Below are 21,744 nucleotides of genomic sequence, written 5' to 3' on the forward strand. Positions count from 1 at the left end.
AATATGTTATGAAATGAGATATTAAAAAATTTTTAACTGTACTTTTCCAAAATTGTTTAATCTATACTTTATGATTCATTTGAACTTTAGAGTCATCTTGTTCATTTCTGAGAAATATAAAGTGTGTTCAGATTTGCATAAGAATGCTTTGAATTTACTGCTCAATTTTGGAAGTACTGCCATCTCGACAATATTTATATATTTTTTTAATCAGGGATAAACTTAACCACTGAGCCACATTCTCAGCCCTTTTTTGTATTTTATTTAGAGACAGAGTCTTGCTAAGTTGCTTAAAGCCTTGCTAAATTGCTGGGGCTGGCTTTGAACTCATAATCCTCCTGTCTCAGCCTCCCAAGCTGCTGGGATTACAGGTGTGTGCCTCGGTGACTGGAAAAGATATTCATTCTTATACATATGAGATATCTATTAATTTATATCTCCTTTAATTTTTTTCAGCAATATTTTTTAGTTTTGGTTTCCAAGTCTTGCACTCCGATTGTTACATTTATTCTTAATTATTCTATTCTTTTGGATGCTATTCCAAATGGAATTATGTTTATTCAATTTTTGTGATCTATTATAGGCTACAGGAATTTTTTTTTGTATATTCATCTGGTATCAATCTTTATTAATTCAAATAAGTGTGAGTGTTGTGAGGGGAGATGATTGGAACTTCTCGTGTATAGTTTTCTAATAAATACAGTTTTTCTTTCTAATTTTTCCTCCCTTCCTTCCTCTCTTTTTCTCCTTTACTTCATTAGTGGATAGAAGATGTGAAAATAGATATCCTTGCCTTCCTCCTGATCTTAGGAGGCAGGAGCACCGTGGGAATATTCACGCTAGCTGTTGGCTGTGACTCAGTTGCCTTTAATAAACTGAGAAAGTTCCATTTTATGCCTAGTTTATTGAGAGTTCGAATGACAAATGAATGCTGGATTTTGTCAAATACCTTCTCTACCTCTCTTGAGATCATTTATAGTTTTGTTACCTTTATCTTATTACTATGGCATATTTCATTAGTTTTTTTTTCAGATATTAAGACACCTTTAAATTCCTGGAAAAGATTCTCACTTGTTATACCGTTTAATTCTTTTGAGGGTGTTGGATTGAGATTGCTAATATTTTGTTAAAAGTTTTCCATCTATGTTAAAAAAGAAAAAAATGTATGTAGTTTCCCTTTGTGCATGTGAGATGCCCTCAAGTAGCTTTAATATCAAGTTCATAATTAATGCAGAAACTAAATTGAAATATGTGCTGTGCTTCTATTTCCTGAATCAGTTTGCTAAGAACTTGTGACATTTCTTTTTAAAATATCTGGTAGAATTTCTCTGGGGAAGGCAGATAGGCTTTTCATCTGGGGAAAGATTTTGGATATCAGTTTGAATTTTTATTTTTGCTTTTCTAAGTTTTCCTTTTCTTCATATTTGTCTAATTTGTTGGCATATAGCTGACCATAACATTGCCTCATAATAATTTTCATTTTTGAAGGATCATTAATGATGCCCTCTTTCATTCCTCACTTGTGTATCCTCTTTGATTTCTTCTTGGTTAGTTTTGTGAAGGTTTTGTCAATTTTATTGCTTCCAAAGAACTTGCTTAAGTTGGTTATAATGAATATTCTCCTAAGCTTTTCTAATTTATACACTATTGATTTCTGCCTGCATTCTTATTATGTTCTTTCTTCTGCATGCTTTTGGTAAAATCTGCTCTTCTTCTCTAGTTCCTTAGGAGAGAAGCTTAAATTGTTGATTTGAGAGCTAAATTTCCTTCTAAGCCCTTTTTAGCATCATCCCATCAAGTATGATATGTTCTGTTTTCATTTTATTAAAGATTCAAGATGTTTTCTAAAAACTCTGTGATTTCTACGATGACCCCTGGGTTATTTATGGTATGATATTTAACTTCCAGATATTTTCAGATTTCCCACATTTTATTCTACTATTCATTCTGATTAAAATCTCTTCAAAGAACATACTTTCTATGACTAAGCACTTTAAGTTTACTGAGAATGTTTTTATGGCTTAACACTTGATTTCCCCTAAAGAATATCTATCTGCCCTTGGCAAAAATAAGTATTGTACAGGGTAGTGTATTCTTCATCCATATCCTTTAGGTCAAGTTTGTTGACAGTGTCATTCAAGTCTTCTATAACCCTTGCTAACTTGCAAGATTTCTTTAGATCTTCAGTGAATGAATGGTTTGACATTTCCAACTCTAATTATTTAAGTTTCCATTTGTCCTTGAATTATATAGATTTTTACTTCATGTATTTGGGGGCTTTGTTTTGAGACCATGTACATTTTTAATTTTGTTTCCTATCTGTTTCCTGGGGTTTTATTTGTTTCTGTTTTACCTTGAATGCCTTTTTAAAATTTATACATTTTTATTGCATTGTGCATAATTCCTTTATTGATTATCTTAGTGATTGCTCTAGGAATTACAAGATGCACCTTAATCTGTAATAGCCTACTCCAGGTGAACACTAATTTGTTTGCCTTGAAATTACATTTTTTTTTCTATTTTTTTTTCCGTCATATCTGCAACAATGACTGGCCCTATCATGGGAATGGAATGGGATGGAAATAGTGGTAGACTAAGTACCTAAAACTCAGTGAGAAAATGCATCCCTCTGATGAGAAGAATGGGAAAGAGGTACCAATGTACAGAGCTGGGAATCTACTCTGTATTTTTCTCTCTTTTATATCTCTTTGCTTTATTTTGATGTGTTGGAATTGTTGAATAGATACCTTTCTGATATATCCATGACATATTTTCTCCAAATATGTAAGCTACCTTGCATTTGTTTAATAGTATTATTTGATGAACAAAGCTTTTTAATTTTAATAAAAGTCCAATTTATTAATTCTTTCTTTATGGTTAATAATTTTAGTGTTTTTGTTTTTGTTGTTGTTGTTTTTAGCCAGAGATTGAACCCAGAGGCGCTTAACCACTTAGCTACATCCCCAGTGCCTTTTATTTTTTAAATTTTGAGATGGGGTATTGCTAAGTTGCTCAGGCCCTTGCTAAGTGGTTGAGACTGTCTTTGAACTTGCCATCCTCCTGCCTCAGCCTCTGGAGCCACTGGGATTACAGGTATGAGGCATCAAACCCATCCTTTTAGTGTTCTTTTAAAATTAATCATCATCTAGGCAAAATCATGAAGATGTTCTCCTGTGTTTTCCTCTAAAAGCATTATTGTATTAGCCTTAATATCTAAATCTGTAATCTGTAGGGAATTTATTTACCTATTTGTGGTTGAACACCAATCATTGGAATGACTACTCTTTTGCCTACTATCCTGCAGTATCAGCTTAGACATAAAGCTGCTAATCTTACATACACAGCTCTTTTCAACTCAATTCTGCTCCATTTGTCAGTCTTTTAGACCATATTGCAGTATGTTACTTATTGTGACTTTGAGTCTTAATCTCTCTCATCATATACACTTTCCAGGCTTACTGTTTTTCAATTTTTCACTGGGCTACTTTTAACTCTTATATTCCCATTTGGAGTTTAGAACCAATCTGGTATTTTCCATGCACAAAAAAAATTTAATAATAATTATTAAAATTTTTTACTGGACTTGTGCTCAATCAATAGATAAATTTGAATCAGCTTGACTTCTTTACATTATTGAGTCTCTTGTGAATATGTTGTATGCCACCATTTCCTCAGGGATTCTTGAATTTCTCAATAAAACTTTAATGATTTTTAACTGTAGTGATCTTACAAAATTTAGTTGGATTTATTTAATCTAATATACATAATATTATTTGAAACTGTAGTTTTTAATGCATTTCTACATTTTTTTGTGCTCATATAGAAATACAGCCTTTTTTAAAACATTGCTAAAATCCTTACTACAACTAACTATTTATTTTGATATTTGGGAATTCCTTTATTTCTTATGGGCACAATCATATCATCTGTAAATAATGATGAGCATTTCTTTATGATAGGATATTATTTCCTTGGTGAAAATTTTGGAAGTATTCCATGGTAAGGCCATATTCGAGGAGGCTTTTATGAGAGAATCTTGATCTGAAACATACCCACCCCCACCCATAAGCATCCCATTTGGTTTTGTTGAACTCACTCCATAAATTTTAACTATGAACTTGTCCTTCTCTGAGATACACAAGAAAACAAACAACCGAAAGAAAATTCTTGCTTAATTCTCAGTCAGTGCGTCTCACATAATTTCCATAGCAGTACATCTACTCATTTGAAAGCTCATTGTTCATCTTATCCATTTCATAAATGTTTTTTATTTTCCTCCCCCAAATAGCTATATTTATTTTCCTATGAAAATAAAGCTTCAAATAACTGCCATCAAGTAGCAGTGAGACCTTTGGGAGAGATGTAATCTTTGTATAGTGCCTGTGTGCTGCTGGTATACATCACACGCCCCTTAGGTACCATCTTCTACCTTTGAGATGCATAGCTAACACGGCGTTCATACTACACCACCGATTCCTGCTTTTTATCGGTTCTCTTCCTTGGTATCCATAAAGTAAGATGGCTGTACACATGCCAAAGGGAGGCCTACTGATCACTAATGGGAACCTCAGGCCTACTTAATGCTGACAAGCACATCTGAGACCCAGGGGCTCAAATGGAAAGGGTGCTGTGAACTTCTGAAGTACATCAATCACCAGAGAAAACCTGAATCCTTGAACATCAATATGATACTTGCTGTTTACATCATTGTGCGGGAAGAAAAAGAGAATAAAACAAAACAAAACAAACAAAAAAACCCAAACAAACTCAACCACAGAACATCCATTTTATCAAAAGAAAAACCTTGGGAGACTGATCTACACAAGTCAGCAAAGTGAATATATTAAACTGTATTTGATTTGTGATCATTTATTTATATTCAAGACATTCTTCATTTCAAACTTTTGCTCCTTTGATGCAAGGGACTTTGGCAGCTCACAGTGAACTGTAATTTTCCTTCCATTGGGAGAAAAAGCTATTTAATGCCATAGGTCAAGACATGAGGAGGAGGGGCTGGTCTGTAGAGATCAAGAGTTAGAACCTTGGTACTTCATCCAAGCTAAGTCTATCCTCGAATTTAATTTCATATAAAGCATCTCTTTTTATGGATGTATTCTAATTTTCAATATTCAGATAGAATCTTTTTTATAAAAACATTATTTGTGTGTGTGTGTGTGTGTGTGTGTGTGTGTGGTGGCAGGGTTGGACTACTGTAAATTATTCATTAACCTCAGTCCATTACTACAGAGCATTCACTTCTGACAGAATCGGCTTTCATTTTTGAGCAAATCATTTTTACTCAAAATTCTACACTTGATTTGACCCATCAAAGTCAGAGTACCCGACAACTGGATACAGCTTAAAGCCAAGTTCTCTCTGGTAAACAGAACAAAATTTCAAAATATGTACATAATTAAATACATTCCAACTTATTTTTAGTTGTAGTCTTGAAAATAAAAACTGGTGGATGTTTTGATACAATGGGCTCAAGTCTCTTAATACAAAGCCTTATGTAATATAAATCTAGTTTAAAAATATTCATCCTTCTAAGAAATCTCTCAACTGTCGCCCTAAAAACCATGTCTAATTTTGACCTGTGCTGTTTCTCAAACTATAGAGGTGAAGGGTGAACACTTGGAAGTTTATCATCAGGGTGGATTGCCTTCTACTCTCTTCCTAAACCATCAATCCAATAATAAAACACACTTTCAAACACATTTTGCCTACACACACACACACACACAAAAAAAAAAAACTTGCCAGGCATGGTAGTGTACACCTATAATCCTAGTGACTTGAAAAGCCGAGGAAGTATGATTCCAAGGTCAAGGCCAGTCTGGTCAACTTAGCAAGACCCCGTCTCAAAATCAAATTAAAAAAAAAAAAGACTGAAGATATGGCTCAGAGATTGACTGTCCCTGGGTTCAATCCCCAGTATCTATAAATAAATAAGTAAAATGATACCTTAAATGATGCAAAAGTTGAATGCAAACAGAAATAAATTATATCTTCATAAATTTTAACATGACAAAGAATTAATTCAAATATTTTCTGACTCTGTACCTTAACTAGGATAAAAGAACTGCAAAGAACTCTTGATCTCTACTGGTTAGGTTTCATGTTGGTGGTAGGGTAAACAGAAATGACTCTGCATATTATGGGACAGAACAAATGAGTAAATACACTGACGGTACTGGTTTTCAGAGCTGGGTTGTGAGGTGAAAAGACAAAGGAAGTAAATATGGCTAAACATCAACAAGAGGCAAATATAGAGAAGGGTATATAATTACTCATTGTAGAATTATTTCAGCTTTTCCATTGGTCTGAAATTTTTCTTATGGGAAAGGCAGATAAAACAGACCCAAGGACTGAAATTCTGACTTCCTACCTATTGTTCCAAATCAGGATTCCATCCATGACTCTCTAATGCCAAAATTGGTTTCTAACCATAACTAACCAAGAAAAGTATGAAATATTTTGGGCACTTAAAATGCCAAGTATTTCAGCCACCAGTGTTTAAATCATTAGCTAAATCTCATCTGACTCAATGAGGAGTTATTCTCTGGTCCCAGTTCTCCACACAGGGAACTATATGAGAATCCTATCTTCACCATCTCCCAACAGTCCTGAGGTGTAGGCCAACTCTTCACAGTGTTACTGTATTGCCACATCCCAATCCCAAGGAGACTCCCCTGGCCTCTACCTGCTTCTCCTTCCCCAACTCCACCCCACCCCATTATTACCAATTTATGCTAGTAGTATAAACTGTATTGGTGTCCCCTCTACCTTACTGTAATTTTTCAACATCATTTTTTTAAAAGAACATACTCTATGTCCAAAGTTTCACATTCTCATTTTATGGAATTATCCTCATGGTTTTTTCATAATGAACATGCACTAAAGAACAGCCAACCCCTCATGAACTTTGTGTCATTTTTCTTTGGTCACTGTCCACTTACATTCAGAGGACTATACACATGGCAACCTGGTAATTATTGCATTCCTACTACAACAGTCATGCTTTGACAAGTCTGTTCTCGAAAGATATTTCATCTCCTGATTTTCTTACATATTTGAAGTGTGTTACAATGCTTTGTGGTGCAATTTGGGTGTATGTACCCAGTCAAAGAGTTCCACGGTACTTCCCGATCCATGTATGATTGGCATGATTGCAGATTCACAGAGTTGCCGAGGACACCATTAACACCTGTGTAAACCATGCTCCCAGAGCTTGTCTGCAACTTACAAAGCCCATTATCACAAAGTCATCAAGCCTTGGTCCAGCAGGCAGAGGACACAAGTTAGCCCAAAATGCTCCCACACAGAGTACCAGAAGCATACACCATGTGTCGACATCTAGAAGACCCAGACCCTCTTGTCACACACAACCATCAGATCCTGAAGATGACAGCTGTGTTTCCTGATTCTGCTCTCTTCCAAGGTACTCTCTTCTCCTTGCCAAATCTCCCTCTTGAGCCATACTTCTCACCCATTCTGGCTCTCATTATATTCCCTCGTGGAGAATGATACCCAGTGACTCAGGTACAGACAATCCTAGTTATTCAGAAAAAGAAATCCCTGTCCCTGGTAACTCAGCACTAAGGGCATCTTGCCATTTCTTTTCCTGAAGCAGGCATGGCTTCTGATCAACCACTGGCTCTTCCTGAGAACCGGGGTCTCTCTCCCTGCCTAATTTGCTTATGAAAAATATTCAATTATGTTCCAAGTTTAATTCACTTAGTAATGAAAAGTAAATGAGCTCAACCAGTATGTTTGATTTGTCTTGGAAAGAAAGAAACAGCTTTGCAAGAACAAACAAAGCTAAATTAAAATAAGTGACTCTCCTTGATAGTGGAAATTGAATTTCTTCCCTAAGAATTTCTTAACATCCATAAAAATGGGGCTGACACCAATAAGACAGGGAATGCCTTGATACACAGCAAGTCCCAACCATACCCTGTGACCTGAAGGTCACATACACATGCTTGTGCGTGTGTGAACACTTCTATTTAAGCTCAGATATCCGTACACGTTCCTTCTACCATGAAGTAGGGAGTAGAATGCATGGTGGACTCAGAGGTGCACCCTGTCACCGACGGGCATTCCACATACCATTTTTGCAGATGGGACAGCACTGGTCAGGCTCATACACGGGGTCCACACACTCTGTCTGGGGACAAGCCGACACTGTGCAGAGCACTTCACCGTTGGCTTCACAGCGGCACCTCTCACATGGAGACACCTGAAACACAAGTCCACCGGTCAGATCATATCTCCCTCAAGCTGTGCTTTATGAGGTCATATTTTCATTCTCCTGAACTTTCTGTAAAGACATCAGGCATCAAATGTTTTTGCAGAAAAAAAAAACATATATATATATATATATATATATATATATATATATATATATATATATATTTAATACCAGGTATTGAACCCAGGGGGACTTACCCACTGAGCCACATCCCTAGCCCTTTTTATGTTTTATTTTGAGACAGGGTTTCACTAAGTTGCTGAGGTTGGCTTTGAACTCATGATCCCTCTGCCTCAGTCTTCCAAATCACTATGATCACAGGCCTGTGCCACTGCGCCTGGCTGTTTTACGAATATTAAAAAAAAAAAAAAATTGACATGTCCAGCAGTTTTCCAAGTGTGGACATAGACACCTTGGGTGTTTAGCAGGTCACTGTATGTACGCAGCCATTCACTGGGGACACATGGCTCTCACATCCAACGAGAGAGAGCATCTAAGGTGCTTAGTCATCTAATGACTGGGCTTCTCTATTAGCCGCCTTTTGAAAAAATGCTTTTGCTTTTTTGAAAGATTGATCAAATAATAAATTGCTACTGATTTCTGCTCCAGCCATTCATCATGAATAATCCCTCTTCTGTAGCCCTGGCAAGTCACCGCCCAACCTAGCATGGAGCATTTCCAAGGTTTCTGGTTATGAACACACTAGAACAGGGAAGGCAGGGAAAAGGTGAAAGGAGGGGAAAATGGGCCAAGCCTCTTGTGAGGGGCTGTATGAAAGTTATGTCTGAATTCATTAATGCTAACACAACTCTACTACAATTACTGGCCCTATTTTTGATGAGGAAACTGAGACTCAGAGGTATTAGGCAACTTTGTCTGCAGCAGAACTTTCCTAAGGGGTTGAGCTTTGGTTCCACCTGGGGCTCCTGACTGTAATCCCACGGCAGTTCCATTTTCCTCCAAGGCTCCGGGTGATATTTCCTTCCAGCATCCAGTGTTATGCTGTTCTAGATATTAGGCTGCCACCTGCCTCTGGACTCTCTAGGTATTGGCCTAAACTCTACCTTTTGACACCAGACAAGTCAAGCACAATGGCCATTCCTGAAGAGATTGCACAGGAACTGCAGTAACTGCCAACTGAGCCCTCCTGTAGCAGTGCAGGGTACAGTGTGCATAATTTATTTCCTGGAAACACTGGGTAATTTCTGATCTGGGTTGACCCAGGATAAGGCAAAAACAGCACATAGAGTCCTGGCCATCAGAAGCAGAAACCATAGATTGAAAGCTGCACTTTGAAATACAATGATCATGTGAAACAGGTTTGTGAAGCCATGTTTCCTGTCTTCTCAGGAGCAGGGAGACACCATTTGATTTGTGTGTACCACAATATGATACAAATATCACTTGTGGGGCAAAGAACACAAGTAACACCTACAGATGTGACAGATGCTTCTTCTATGCAATGCAATCAGAAACAAACAAACAAACAAACAAACAGGGGGACTTACCCACTGAACCACATCCCAGCCCTTTTTATGTTTTATTTTGAGACAGACTAGTGATCTGTGATCAACACACTAGTTATTGCATAAAGTAGTAGCTCAAACAGGTACAGTTAAATGCTGGCAGATAAAAAATTCAAGCTTTGGGTTTAATGTATGTTTGCCCTAGGCCAGAGTCAACCTGCCTGGGAGCCAGGACGAATATATGTGTACTTGTGTATATGTTTGTGTGTGTCTGTGAATGTGTGTGTGTGTGTTTTGTGTGTGCATGTGTATGCATGTGTGTGCATGCATGCTTGGAAAAAAAAAAGAAAAGAAAGGAAACTTTGGAAAACTTCAGTCCAGGACAAAATATTTACCTGGTTTACAAAACAGTCTTAGAAGTTAAAATCAAACTTACAACAATATAAAGAAAAAAGCATGTTTTAGGGAAATATTTTTGAGACAACAAAGTTTTTTGGGTTTTGCTACATAATTAGTGTTTCTCTTGGTTGCTGTTGCCACGTGGTCTTATTTACCTTCACCTCCTACCATTTCCCTCATTCAGATTGCAGCACCTCTGTCTCAAGGGCAGACATACACAGCAAGCAGGAGGAAGAAAAGATTCTGAGTATTAAAAGCAGAGACCTTGAGTTGTCAGAGGTATGGGTTATCACATGTTGGAGCTTTCAACTAAATGGATTTTGGCACAAGTCAGGTATCCAAGATGGTGTGGATTAGAGATAGAAAGCCAGACCCCATAGAGAGCAGTGGAGGTGGCTGGGGTTAGGGGTTAAAGAGGGTCAAATATTTGGATCTGTTCTCAGAAAGCTGCACAACCTAGCTCCTACCCCTCACCTTGGTGGTACTCCAGGGAGAGAATAAAAAGCATTGTATCTAGCTGTGAATTTGAAAGGAGGGGGAATGGACCCTATTTCATGTTCATAAGTATAGCTAGGAAAACAGCAGGACCACAGAGCAAAGTGTGCAACTACAAATCAAATGACCCCAGATAGCTGGGCAGGAGGCCCTGAACCAGCAGCAGTTTCCCATGAGGGACATGCCCTCATGAAGGGGGCAAGGAACCTTGCCTGAGAAGGAAACTCTTAGGGTCACCACCTCAGAGCTGCAGTTTCACCACACGATGTTGTGGAACCCACTCAAACGCAGCCAAACACTATTTTTCTTAAAGATTTGGCAATTTTATCAAAAAGCTGATGATGAGTTTTATGGTCTTAACTATTTAGAAATCCTAATTTGATTATTTAGAGATTTGTTCACTTCTCAAAAATCAGAGTCAATGCTTAGAATTAGGGTTACCATGAGTGTGTCCCCTGCTCCCAGTCTACATTCACCGGCTCCCCTACTGGGGTCCTATTTACTCTTACCCCAGGTTCAGCTGCCTAGTTCCGGTGAAGGAAGGCCACTGAGAACAAGTTACAAAACTCTGTGGTTCCATCAGATGCCAGCCACATGCCCTTCTAGGCCCACTCTCACCTGGGCTAAAGCCCTCCTGTTAACCACACGCACCTGGATCATAGAAACCGGAGCTTCTCGTTTGATGACAGGCTCTCACAGCCCTTGCCCAGGACTCAAGTCACAAAACAGAAGTCTGCCTTCACTGTGCAGAAGCCCCCACCTCTTGTGAGACAGTGCAATCCTAGGGCCTGGCTAGCCCCAAACCCAACACACAACCCACTTCTTAGTGAGACCTGCCTCATGGGCTCAGAGACTATGTTCGGACTGTCTTGTAGGCCTCACCACCCCTGTGTGTGTGGCAGGATTGGGTCATTGATTGGACTCTACTCAACTAATCAGCCCTGCATTGACCTAACAGACAAAAATAACATTGGGTCCTTGTCTTCAGAGATCAATAATACTACTGAGCACAACTGACCCAGTCTTTGCTTTACCTGGGCTGTGCTATCCATGTTGTAGTCACTGTTGTTTCATTGAAAAAAAAAAATATTCTCATACATGTCTGCTCCCCATGCTGATCTGTTCCCGGTAAAGCTCACATCTGATAAACTCCTGTTCACCACCGATAACATTAAAAGGAGTCCTCCTCTGGGAAGCCAAATTTGACCCTAAGATGGAAGAGCTGGGGCCTGGCCCTCCATGCAGGCTTCACCTGGGCTTGTATCCATGTCTCCCATGACGCTCAGATAGTGTAGGGAATGTTGCTAAGTTAAGAAACAAAACAAAATCAACACTCAAGCCTGCGCTTATGTGAACTGAGCAGCCAGCAGAGGAAGATGCACCCACTCTTGCTTGGACTTACCATGTGGCACATGAAGATTTCCCACTGAAATCCAAGCCTTGAGTACTCCAGCGCAGCCCACAAAGACTCAGTGGGACCATGGCCTGCCCTCCTTACAGCACAGGTACCCACTTTTCCAACAAAGAGTCTGCTCAGCACCTCAGGGCACCTACTGTGTTGGACGCAAAGGATACTGTTCCTCCCAAATGGCGGTGAAAATAAAGACATTTCATTCATTTATTTTACTCCTGAGGCCAGTCCTTTGTTATTGCAGGGGGAAATGTGAGAAACGGATGATATCTGGGGTTTAAGGGAGAATAACGAAGGTGTGCATGCTGGACCTGGCCTCCAAATGCAATCTCTCAGCTAATGGTGAAGTTCCTTCTCATTTATCCATTCATGCGGCTTTCATAGCTGCCACACTGACTGTGCTTACAAAAAATTGTGCTTTAAAATAGATCTAAGAAATACACCCTCAAACCTGAAGCACAACAATCAAGAACAGACAAGATATGGGAATATTTTTTTCAATGAAACAACTATGTCTACAATATGGATAGTACAGCCTTGGTCAAGATATGAACTCAGTGGTAATTAAAACAGAATGGCTCCCAATTAGTTAGACCCTTATTGTCCCTAGTAATCATTTATGTCTACATCATATGTCTATAAGCAGCAGGGACTGTACAATAAATATTGACTCTACTTCTGAACAATGAAGTAGATGTGGGTAATGTAGGATGAAATGATTCTTAAATATAAAATGAGACTATATAAAGTGAATACCATTTAACTGAAGTACTTTAAACATAAATTAAGTACCTGTATATGACCTAACCACCTCCCGGAGAAATGAACGCCCCCCCCCATCTTAAATGCACCTCAACTTTGCCAGAGTAGGGACCATGCCTCCATCACCCTCCAACACATGAATCCCCATATGATGGAAAGGGGTTGAGATTTGGGGACTAATAACTTTATGTAAGTAATATAAAATAATTTTTATATTTTATCACATATAGGTAACATTAAGGAACTCAGGTGCAATTAAGCAGCCATCAGTAGGAAATGTTTCCTTGGTTAATAACTGTGATTATAATCATTTTAACCATGAGAGCCAGGTTCTGAAATATTGCAGAGAACTGGGTAAATTTTTATCTATTCTTATCTATGTCTCAAATCTCTTCACATTGTGGGAAGTAGGAAGTCTTTTCCAGGACTTCTTTCTGCTCTTTTCTGTCTGTTCAGCAGCATTCCCTAATCACCCATCAGAATACCCACCCACTTTGGAATGCAACATACTTTTTAAAAATCCAGTTTAACACATCTTCCTGTTCTATATGACCACGAAAGTTCATTTCATGGGAAAGAAGGAAGAGATGCCCAGGTCAACAATCCTGCCACCCATGTGGTGGCCACCATTGCACTTCCTTCCAAACTGGAGGTGTTTACTGTGAACTGTTGGAGTAGGTGCCATGAAATCCCACTGCTGCAAAATGCACTGGTTCTTGTAGCCAGGGAACAATTCCAGGCTGAAAACTCAAGAGCCGACAAATGGGAGGCATGAAAATCCCAGAATAATTTCCTAAATAATTGTAATGATTTCGTAAATGGGATTAATTTAAACACAGAGAAGAAAGAGAAGTATGAGGCAACAGGCTCCAGTATAGATTTTTCTCAACTAAAATTATTCAACATGAAATGAACTCTTCTCCCCATTTTTATCAGTAGAGAAGTGGTGTTTATTTTTCTAACCTCCAAATTCTTTGATTCTGCAATGACCACAAAATAGAATTATCATAATGACAAAGAAAAAAACACTGGAATCTGCCCTGCCTATTTCCTTCCTATCATTCTCTTCCAATCACTTCCTCCTTGAAATGACTTTGGTCCCCAAACCCCCTGAAATTGGCCAGGCACACAGTACAAAGCCTCCATCTATTAGTTCCCTAATCCTAGTCTGTGCATCATGGTGGCCAGCTGGACTCTGCAACTCCAGACCCAAAGCCAAGTCTCAGTCATTTACTTGCTTGCTACATTTGCATGTGGTTTACTCCCCAGTGGTTCCTGTGAAAGGTGGTGAAACCTTTAAGTGGTGGGGCCTCTATGAAGTGGTTAGGTCATTTGCCGTGCTACCTGTGAAATGGTTAAGGCAGTTTTTGTGGTAACACAGCTATACCGTCATGTGTAACTAATTAAAACAAATTTAAAAAATGGAAAAAAAAAAAAGAGCAAGGGTGGCCCATGAATTTCTCTCTCTGGCTTTCTGTGTCACCATGTGATCTCTTCCTCTCATATATGCTACAGCTACTGTGACGGTATCTCCTATGGGGCCCTCACACAAAGTCAGACAAATGAAGTCACCCAAACTTAAATTTTCAGCCTGAAAAACCATATGCTAAATAACCCTCTTTTCTTTACACTTTACTCAGCCTTAGGCATTTTATTACAGGAATGGAAACAGACTAATACAGTCAATAAGTATTGACTAAATCAAGAAATAAAATTGTTGGATTAAAAAAAGGTAAGATTAGCTTGCACAGTACATGATGAAAAACAAAACAAAACAACAACAACAACAAACCTACAGCTTTGTTTCAAGAAGGGTTGCCCAGCACTTCACAAAGTACGTAAGGATTAGATGCCCACACCTAAGGATAGGGTGGGATGCAGATAAAAACAAATCTGTCGATTGAAAGGCATCAAGATCTATATATTTAACCCATAGATGGAATAGAATATGCAGACACTACTATAAAAACATTAAAGCAATGACTTGAAAGAAGAGGTCTGATTTTGTATGTAAGGCATATGTAGAAATCAAGTAGGTTAATTCGAAGCCTTAGAGCACACAGTAGAACTTCAAGACTGTTTCTAATTCAGAACCTTCTATAGCAACCACAACATAGTTTACCTAATTCCTGTGTTTTAACCCTCTATTCTCTTTTCAAGTTTTCTTTAAACAACTAAAAAATTTCTGTGGTATAAATGGAGGCTCAAAATTTCTTACTTACAAAATTGACAAACTATTTTTCAATTCCAAATATGAAAGAAATGTATTCATCTTGCAGAATGAATTTCTGCATGTGGGACCTGCAGCATCAACAAAGGCAGGGCCTCCTCCAATGGCATCATGCACCCTCCATCCCTCCATCCACCAATTGTATAAGACTGCAACAAACCTTGCTACAAGCCCTCTTGAGAATCTGTTGGTCAGAGAAAGATACAAAGTAATACCTAAATCACTCACCTCAAATACCCTGTAGTCAATATCTGGAGGAGAAACTAATAAGATGGCAGAATACGTCAGATGCTATGTGCTTTTTGAGAGTTCCTAAGGTAAATTTTCACTTCTGATGGAATGACTGGTCAGAGAACAAGCTAGAATATGGTTAAGGTGGGTGAGGAGGACTGGGCAGGTAGAGCAGAAAAGACAGCTACGTAGACAAGAGGCTGAAGGATGGAGATGAATATTCAGAGTATGCTGCTTATTCAAAACTGACTGAATATAATCATGACGAAGAGTTGCAGCAGCAGAGCAGACATAGCAGGTAGAGAGGGAAGAGACTGGGAACACATCCTGTACATGCTGGGGTGGGGACTGTGGTGCTCATGGTTATTGCATGATAAAAAAAAAGATCAACCTGGATCTTCGCTAACCAACAATTTCTTGTTCAATCATAAGCAACATTTATTTCACTGCCTTCTAGTTCCAACATCTGTAGTTACCTGCCTGCTGAGCTCACGTACTGTATCACAAAGGCCAAAGACAGCACAGCTAACCAGCATGGGTTTAAATCCAGCATACTTATTGGTGTAATTATTGGAAAGTAACTGAACATTGCTGTAGTTTAGTGTTCACACCTGTGAATTGGAAATAACTTTTATAGTTTGGATCTTTAAACATCCTCTAAAAGTCCATGTTTACAAGCTTAGACCCCAGGGAGGCATTATTGTTAGGGATGGATTATTTAAGAGCTGGAGCCCAGAAGGAGGTCTTTAGGTCACTGGGGATATCTCCCAGAAGAGGAGTGTGGGGCCTCAGTTTCTTCCATGCTTTCTTTTGTTTCTTGACCATGAAGTAAATGGTTTTGCTCCACCACAATGTGCTACTTCCCCACAGACCCAAAAGCAATGGGTCAAATCATTCGTGAACTGGAGCCTCCCAAACTGTAAGCCCAAGTAAACCTTATCTATTTATAAGATGATTATTTGAGATATTTTGTTATCATGATATAAAGATGGGGGCAGGGTATTAGCTAGGATGATGGAATGTGATAGACATCATCATCCAAGGTACATGTATGAAGACATGAATTGGTGTCAACAAGATATGAAAAATTGTGCTGTATACATGTAACAAGAATTGTAATGCATTTTGCTGTCATTTATTTTTTTAAAGAATCGATAAAAAGATAGCTAATATAATAACAGTGTTGAGCTCAAAGGATTATTGTGGGGGATGAAATGAATTAAAACATACAACACTTAACAAATACCAGTTGTCACTGCTGGAGTTATCATGATGGAACTGCCAAGTATGAATATCCATTTTGTGCAAAAGAAATATCCTGTAACTCAATTTTGAATTATTTTTTAAAACTGAAAAGAAAAATAAGCAAAGTCTATTCCAAGGCAATTTACAAAAGAGACAATCTGGATAGTCAATTAATATATGAAAGCATGTTCCTGCACATTCAAAATCAGGAAAACTCAAATCAAATGAGAATGTATCATAGGCACTATAGTTATAAGAGAAGAATGTGTGATGACATCAAGCTTTGGCAAATAGGAGCTCCTGAATTCTTATATATGTCAGTACACAAATAGACACAATGACTTTGGATCATGATATACAGGAAGTCACGATGGAAGGGTCAGGAGTGCAAAAGTCCCTCCATTTCTTGTTTCCAGTCATGTCTCTCTAGGAGTGGGTATTCAAAGAAACTCTGCAGCCAGCTCTGCTTGGCCCCTCTAATCTTGATAACTTTGGATGTCAGCTTGTCAATGGAAGATGGCATCTGTACCCCACTTTCAGTAGGCTTGCAGGTGCTCTTCTATATGTGGGCTCTGTAGTTGCTCTGACTATGGAGGTACAGATATGCTCCTGATCTGCTGATGACAGGCTATCCATCTAGCTGCATATCAAGCCTGACTTGGTGTCATTTCTCAGTTGGTTAAAATTCGGAAGTAAAATAATAGAGTCCTGTTTATACAGACAATCTAAAACTGTAACAGCCTGGAATAAAGAAAAAACTTAGTAACAACTGACATTCATTAGTAAGAGATGGAATATAAGAAAGTGGCAAAAATTAATGCATTATTATGCATGCAAAAAAGCTATGAATCTCAAAAACATTTTATTGGTGCTGGGCATGGAACCCAGAGCCTCATGTGTGCTAGGCAAGATCTGTACCACTGAACCACATCCCCAGCTCATTTTTGTTTTATTTCTTTGAGCTAGGGTCTTACTAAGTTGCTTAGGGCCTTGCTGACGTTGGTCTCAAACTTGTGTTCTCCTGCCTCAGCCTCCCATGTTGTTGAGATGACAGGTATGCACCACCACACCTGGTGAGATTTAGTTTTATCTGTAACTTTTTATTTCACTGAAATAGAAACAAATGGGACAAAATAACAGCATCTGGAGTAACATGTAGTAACTGAACATCTGCATATTATTTAAGCACACTTGATATTTTGTACAAAAAATGTTTAAATATTCATTCTGTATCCAAATATATTTGGTAAATACCTAATGTATGCCAGGAAATACCCTAAATCCCACTTATTACCCCCATCTGGTAGCCACCTAATAGAGGGGTGTGATGAAGTTCCTCTGGGCTAAAGCCCTTCCTTGGGGATTCAAAGAGAGGACAGAGAATGTCATCACCATTTAACACCCCATCAGGACCCCTCAGAAGGTGTCCATGGTATTAATTGCTGGGGGCTGGATTCCAGGATGCACTGAGATCTACAGGTCCAGGCAGGTGGTGGCAGGCAAGATCTGTTCCCTAACCTGCATGTGGCTTCAGGCCAATTCCTGCAGGTCTGGCATTGCAGTCCCAGGATGTCATGGTTTGAATGTGAGATATCCCCCAAAAGCTCACAAGTGAGACAATGCAAGAAGGTTCAGAGGAGAAATGATTGGATTGTGAGAGTCTTGATCCAATCAGTGGGTTAATCCCTGATGGGATTAACTGGGTGGTGACTAGAGGCAGGTGGGGTGTGGCTGGAGGAAGTGGTTAATTGCTAGTGTGGCTATGGGGTTTATATTTTGTATCTGAAGTTAGAGTCTCTCTGCTTCCTGGTCACCATGATGTAAGCTGCTTCCTTCTGCCACACTCTTCCATCATGATGTTCTGCCTTACCTCGAGCTCCAGCTCTAAGAAATGATGCCAGCCTTCTATGGACTAAGACCTCCGAAAATGTGAGCCCTTGAATAAATTTTTCCTTCTCCATAGTTTTACTGATCAGATCCTTAAGTCACAGTAAAAAAGCTGACTAAAACACAGGATAAGTTACACAGGCAGAATTCCATGTGCCCCTCTATCCCAGCAACTTCCTGACGGGCTCCAAAAGGAAAGAGTCTATAAGGAACCCCAGCATTGGCCTCCTCCCAGTAAGCCCACTGGAAATGCAAAGCTAGACACATCACTGGTGAGGAAGCCTCTGACCATCAAGATGAGAGATTTCTAGCCTTCTCCCAGAAGAGCAAGCATCAGGATACCCCACCAAGAAGACAGGTGGAATTGTATCCTCACATTGCAACAGTACAGAGATTTGGGGAGTAAGGCAACCCTATAGCTAAAAGGCACCATCTCAGGCCAGTCCCTTCACCTTGCTGAGCTTCAGTGTACTCATACAAAAAAGGGTAAAGAGGAAGATATCTGAGAAACAAAGCAGGGTATAGTCCCAATGGTCACTCTACTTAACGTACATGGGTGCAAATCAAAGTGTCTAATGCAGTGTAAAAGTGAGTGGCAGGAGTGGACAACCAGACTCTGGGTCCAACCCATTTCTGCCATTGATTGACTGTGTGACCTTGAACAAGTTACCTTGAACTTATTCCTCAGTCTCCTTATCTGGAAAATGGGGATGATTAAATAATGCTCACAATATGCTTAGGCATTCAACTCATTAAGACAGGATAGTACAGTCATCTCTCAATATCTGAGGGAGTTGATTCCAGGATCCTTGTACAGATCCTTGTAGATCCCAAAATCCACAGATGCTCAAGTTCCTCATACAAAATGACTAAGCATTTGCATATAGTCTATGTATGCCCTCCCCGATATTTTAACCATCTCTAGATGATTTGTAATACCTAATACAATGCAAAAGCTATGTTAATGTTTCTTTACTATATCTTTAGGAAATAATGAACAAGTCTGTTTTTCTCCAGTACTTTCAAGCCACAGAAATTTGAATCCATGGACACAGAACCCACAGATAGAGAGGGCTGGCTGTATTCCAAAATAATATCCAACACATGTTCCTTTCTCAGAGGTGCTTCCCCTTCAGCATGCTACCTCCCAATCTATGCAAAGAAGCCATTCCCTAGTTTTCTTGAGAGCAGACACAAGCTGGAACAAGTAACTCATTGCTTACATTTGAGTTTTTGAATATTACAATAGTGAAACTTTCCAGAGTGAAGTGGTCATTTTCAGTACTTGTTAAGCTGGTTTTTCTTACTAAGAATAAGAAAGGAGGTTCAACCATGAAGCAGAAATAAGGAAGATGTGTTCAAAACATGGCATTGCAGGGAAGGCAGGCTATCTTTGGTATTGGAAAGAAAGACTTGAGCCAGGAAGCAAGAAGGGCAAATGGCAAAGGCAAGAGTTCAAATGCCATAACCCAGGCTGGAGTCAACCTGAGGCTGGAGAACATCCCCCAATCTTAGTGAAGTCTGAGAAGTCTAAGCTGGTCCTCCACTCCCCTGGACACATTCTGGAGACCTTGTAGACCTCTGAGAAAGCTGGCTTTCGATAGGTTCTGGGACCCATGAGACATGGAAGGAATCAGTGTTTTTAATGCCAGACACTGAGAAATTTTGTCCCAATGGTGATGGAATGAAATCAAGTCAAATGAGCAAAAGGCTTTTTATGGGAGCTCTCATTTAGGAAGGGTGGCCCAGCACCAACAAGAAGATGCCAGGCTGGCTCCCTGATTGAAAGAAGGGAGCTCATTTTATTGGTTACTTGCAGAGGTGGGAATGTTAATTGGCTTGAGGTGTATCCAACACAAACATTTTGAAATGTACCAAAGAAAAGTTACTGTAGCTTGTTGAAAGCCATCCAGGGTGGTATAATGGACTATATGGAGCATCACAGCCTAATGAATAAGAGAATCTCGTGTCTGGGAGCTTCCAGTGGACATTTCCTCTATGTGAGACTGCCTAGACACATTGTGAGTCCTATTCAGCTCTGCCAGGTCCCACATAGCACCAGAGATGGGGTGACTTGCTGTAGCCACGTAGCCTCTCGAGATGGGTGTGACCTGCCAAGATACCAATCAACCTGCTGATTCCAAGACATCACGAACTCACCCTGAAAACTTATCCCTGCCTTTGATGGACTCCCTTAAATAAACCACAGGAGCCATTTTCTAATTGTCTAGCTCCAGCTCCTGTGTGGACCGGACCTATCAGGGGCTCCAACTTTTGAAAGTATCTTTCTGACTTTGTCTTTTGTTCTTCATTAATTATTAATTTCTTAGGTGACTTTCCCCCTCCTTGGCAGAAAGAAGAACCCCCTAATGAGGCGCTGGCCACCTCCCCATAGTAACTCTTCAAGAGAGTGCCTACAGGGAAGCCCCACCTCAGGATGCAAAGCTGACCCTGGTTGAGGGTGGCACACACCAAGCCTCCAGGGGTCTACCATCAGGCCATGAGTCAAGCTCCAGAGTGCATTTGCCCTTTGTCCCCGTGGTGGTCTCTGTGTAGTTTTATCAGGGGACACACACTAACAAGAAGACCTAACAGGCACTGCCCATCCTCTTCTGGGGTGCAGAGTATAGCAGAGATCCCTGGGGACCAGTAGTACAGAGGGACTCGAGACAAGACAGCTGCAGGGGGTAAAGACCCCAGTCCCAGGGGCTCTAAAAAGGCCTGTGACCATAGCCAAGGGAGCTAGAAAAATGTCCCCATGAAAGTGCAGGACCAGCAGCACCCTGGCATTGTGGGCTGAATTCTACCAGGGGCAAGAAGCAGGAGATAGCACAGAATAAGATTTCCTTCCTAACACCATAATATTACAAGAGTTCTTCCCACTTGGAATAAATAAAAGAAGGTAAAGATGTGTTCAGAGGGGAGAATTCCTGAAATGCTGAGTAATTACCAAAAGTAATGAGATTCCTGATACCCCCAAAAGACTGGGATATCCCGGAGGAGACTTAGCTAAAATTGCCAAGCATAAATGTTTTCAGCCATCTGCAGATGTGGGGAGTCACAAAACTAAAAGAAGTGTTCTAAAACTAAAGAAAATTATCTCCACATTCACACATCTGAATTTTGTTGGGTTCCTTCTGACTCTGCTGCGGATTATTCTGATGAGCTCAGACTAAGAAACAAGTTGCCAGAGGCAGGAACTAAAAGCAGCCTCTCCACCTGGCCGAGGGCACGCAGCCTCCCAAAGCCATTGTCACAGTTTTGTCACCAGGTGGCGAAAGTGTCCTTTCTAGATTCTCAATCCATCAAACCTATGTCCAGCTCACACTCCTAGCAAGATGCACAGAGACAAGTCACCAAGTCC

At 39.7% G+C, this 21,744-nt stretch overlaps 1 protein-coding gene across 2 annotated transcripts in view; it reads right to left on the reverse strand.

Moving 5' to 3' along the window:
- Window positions 1–21,744, reverse strand: part of Vwc2 (von Willebrand factor C domain containing 2) — a 157,455-nt gene that overhangs the window by 120,370 nt on the left and 15,341 nt on the right. For both annotated transcript variants that reach the window (XM_005337548.4, XM_040291935.2), the window contains exon 3: window positions 8,113–8,242. In XM_005337548.4, coding sequence (XP_005337605.1) covers window positions 8,113–8,242 — 130 coding nt within the window. The remainder of the gene's footprint in view (window positions 1–8,112; window positions 8,243–21,744) is intronic.

This window comes from Ictidomys tridecemlineatus, chromosome 2 (genome assembly GCF_052094955.1).
Source record: "Ictidomys tridecemlineatus isolate mIctTri1 chromosome 2, mIctTri1.hap1, whole genome shotgun sequence".
Lineage (NCBI taxonomy): Eukaryota > Metazoa > Chordata > Mammalia > Rodentia > Sciuridae > Ictidomys > Ictidomys tridecemlineatus.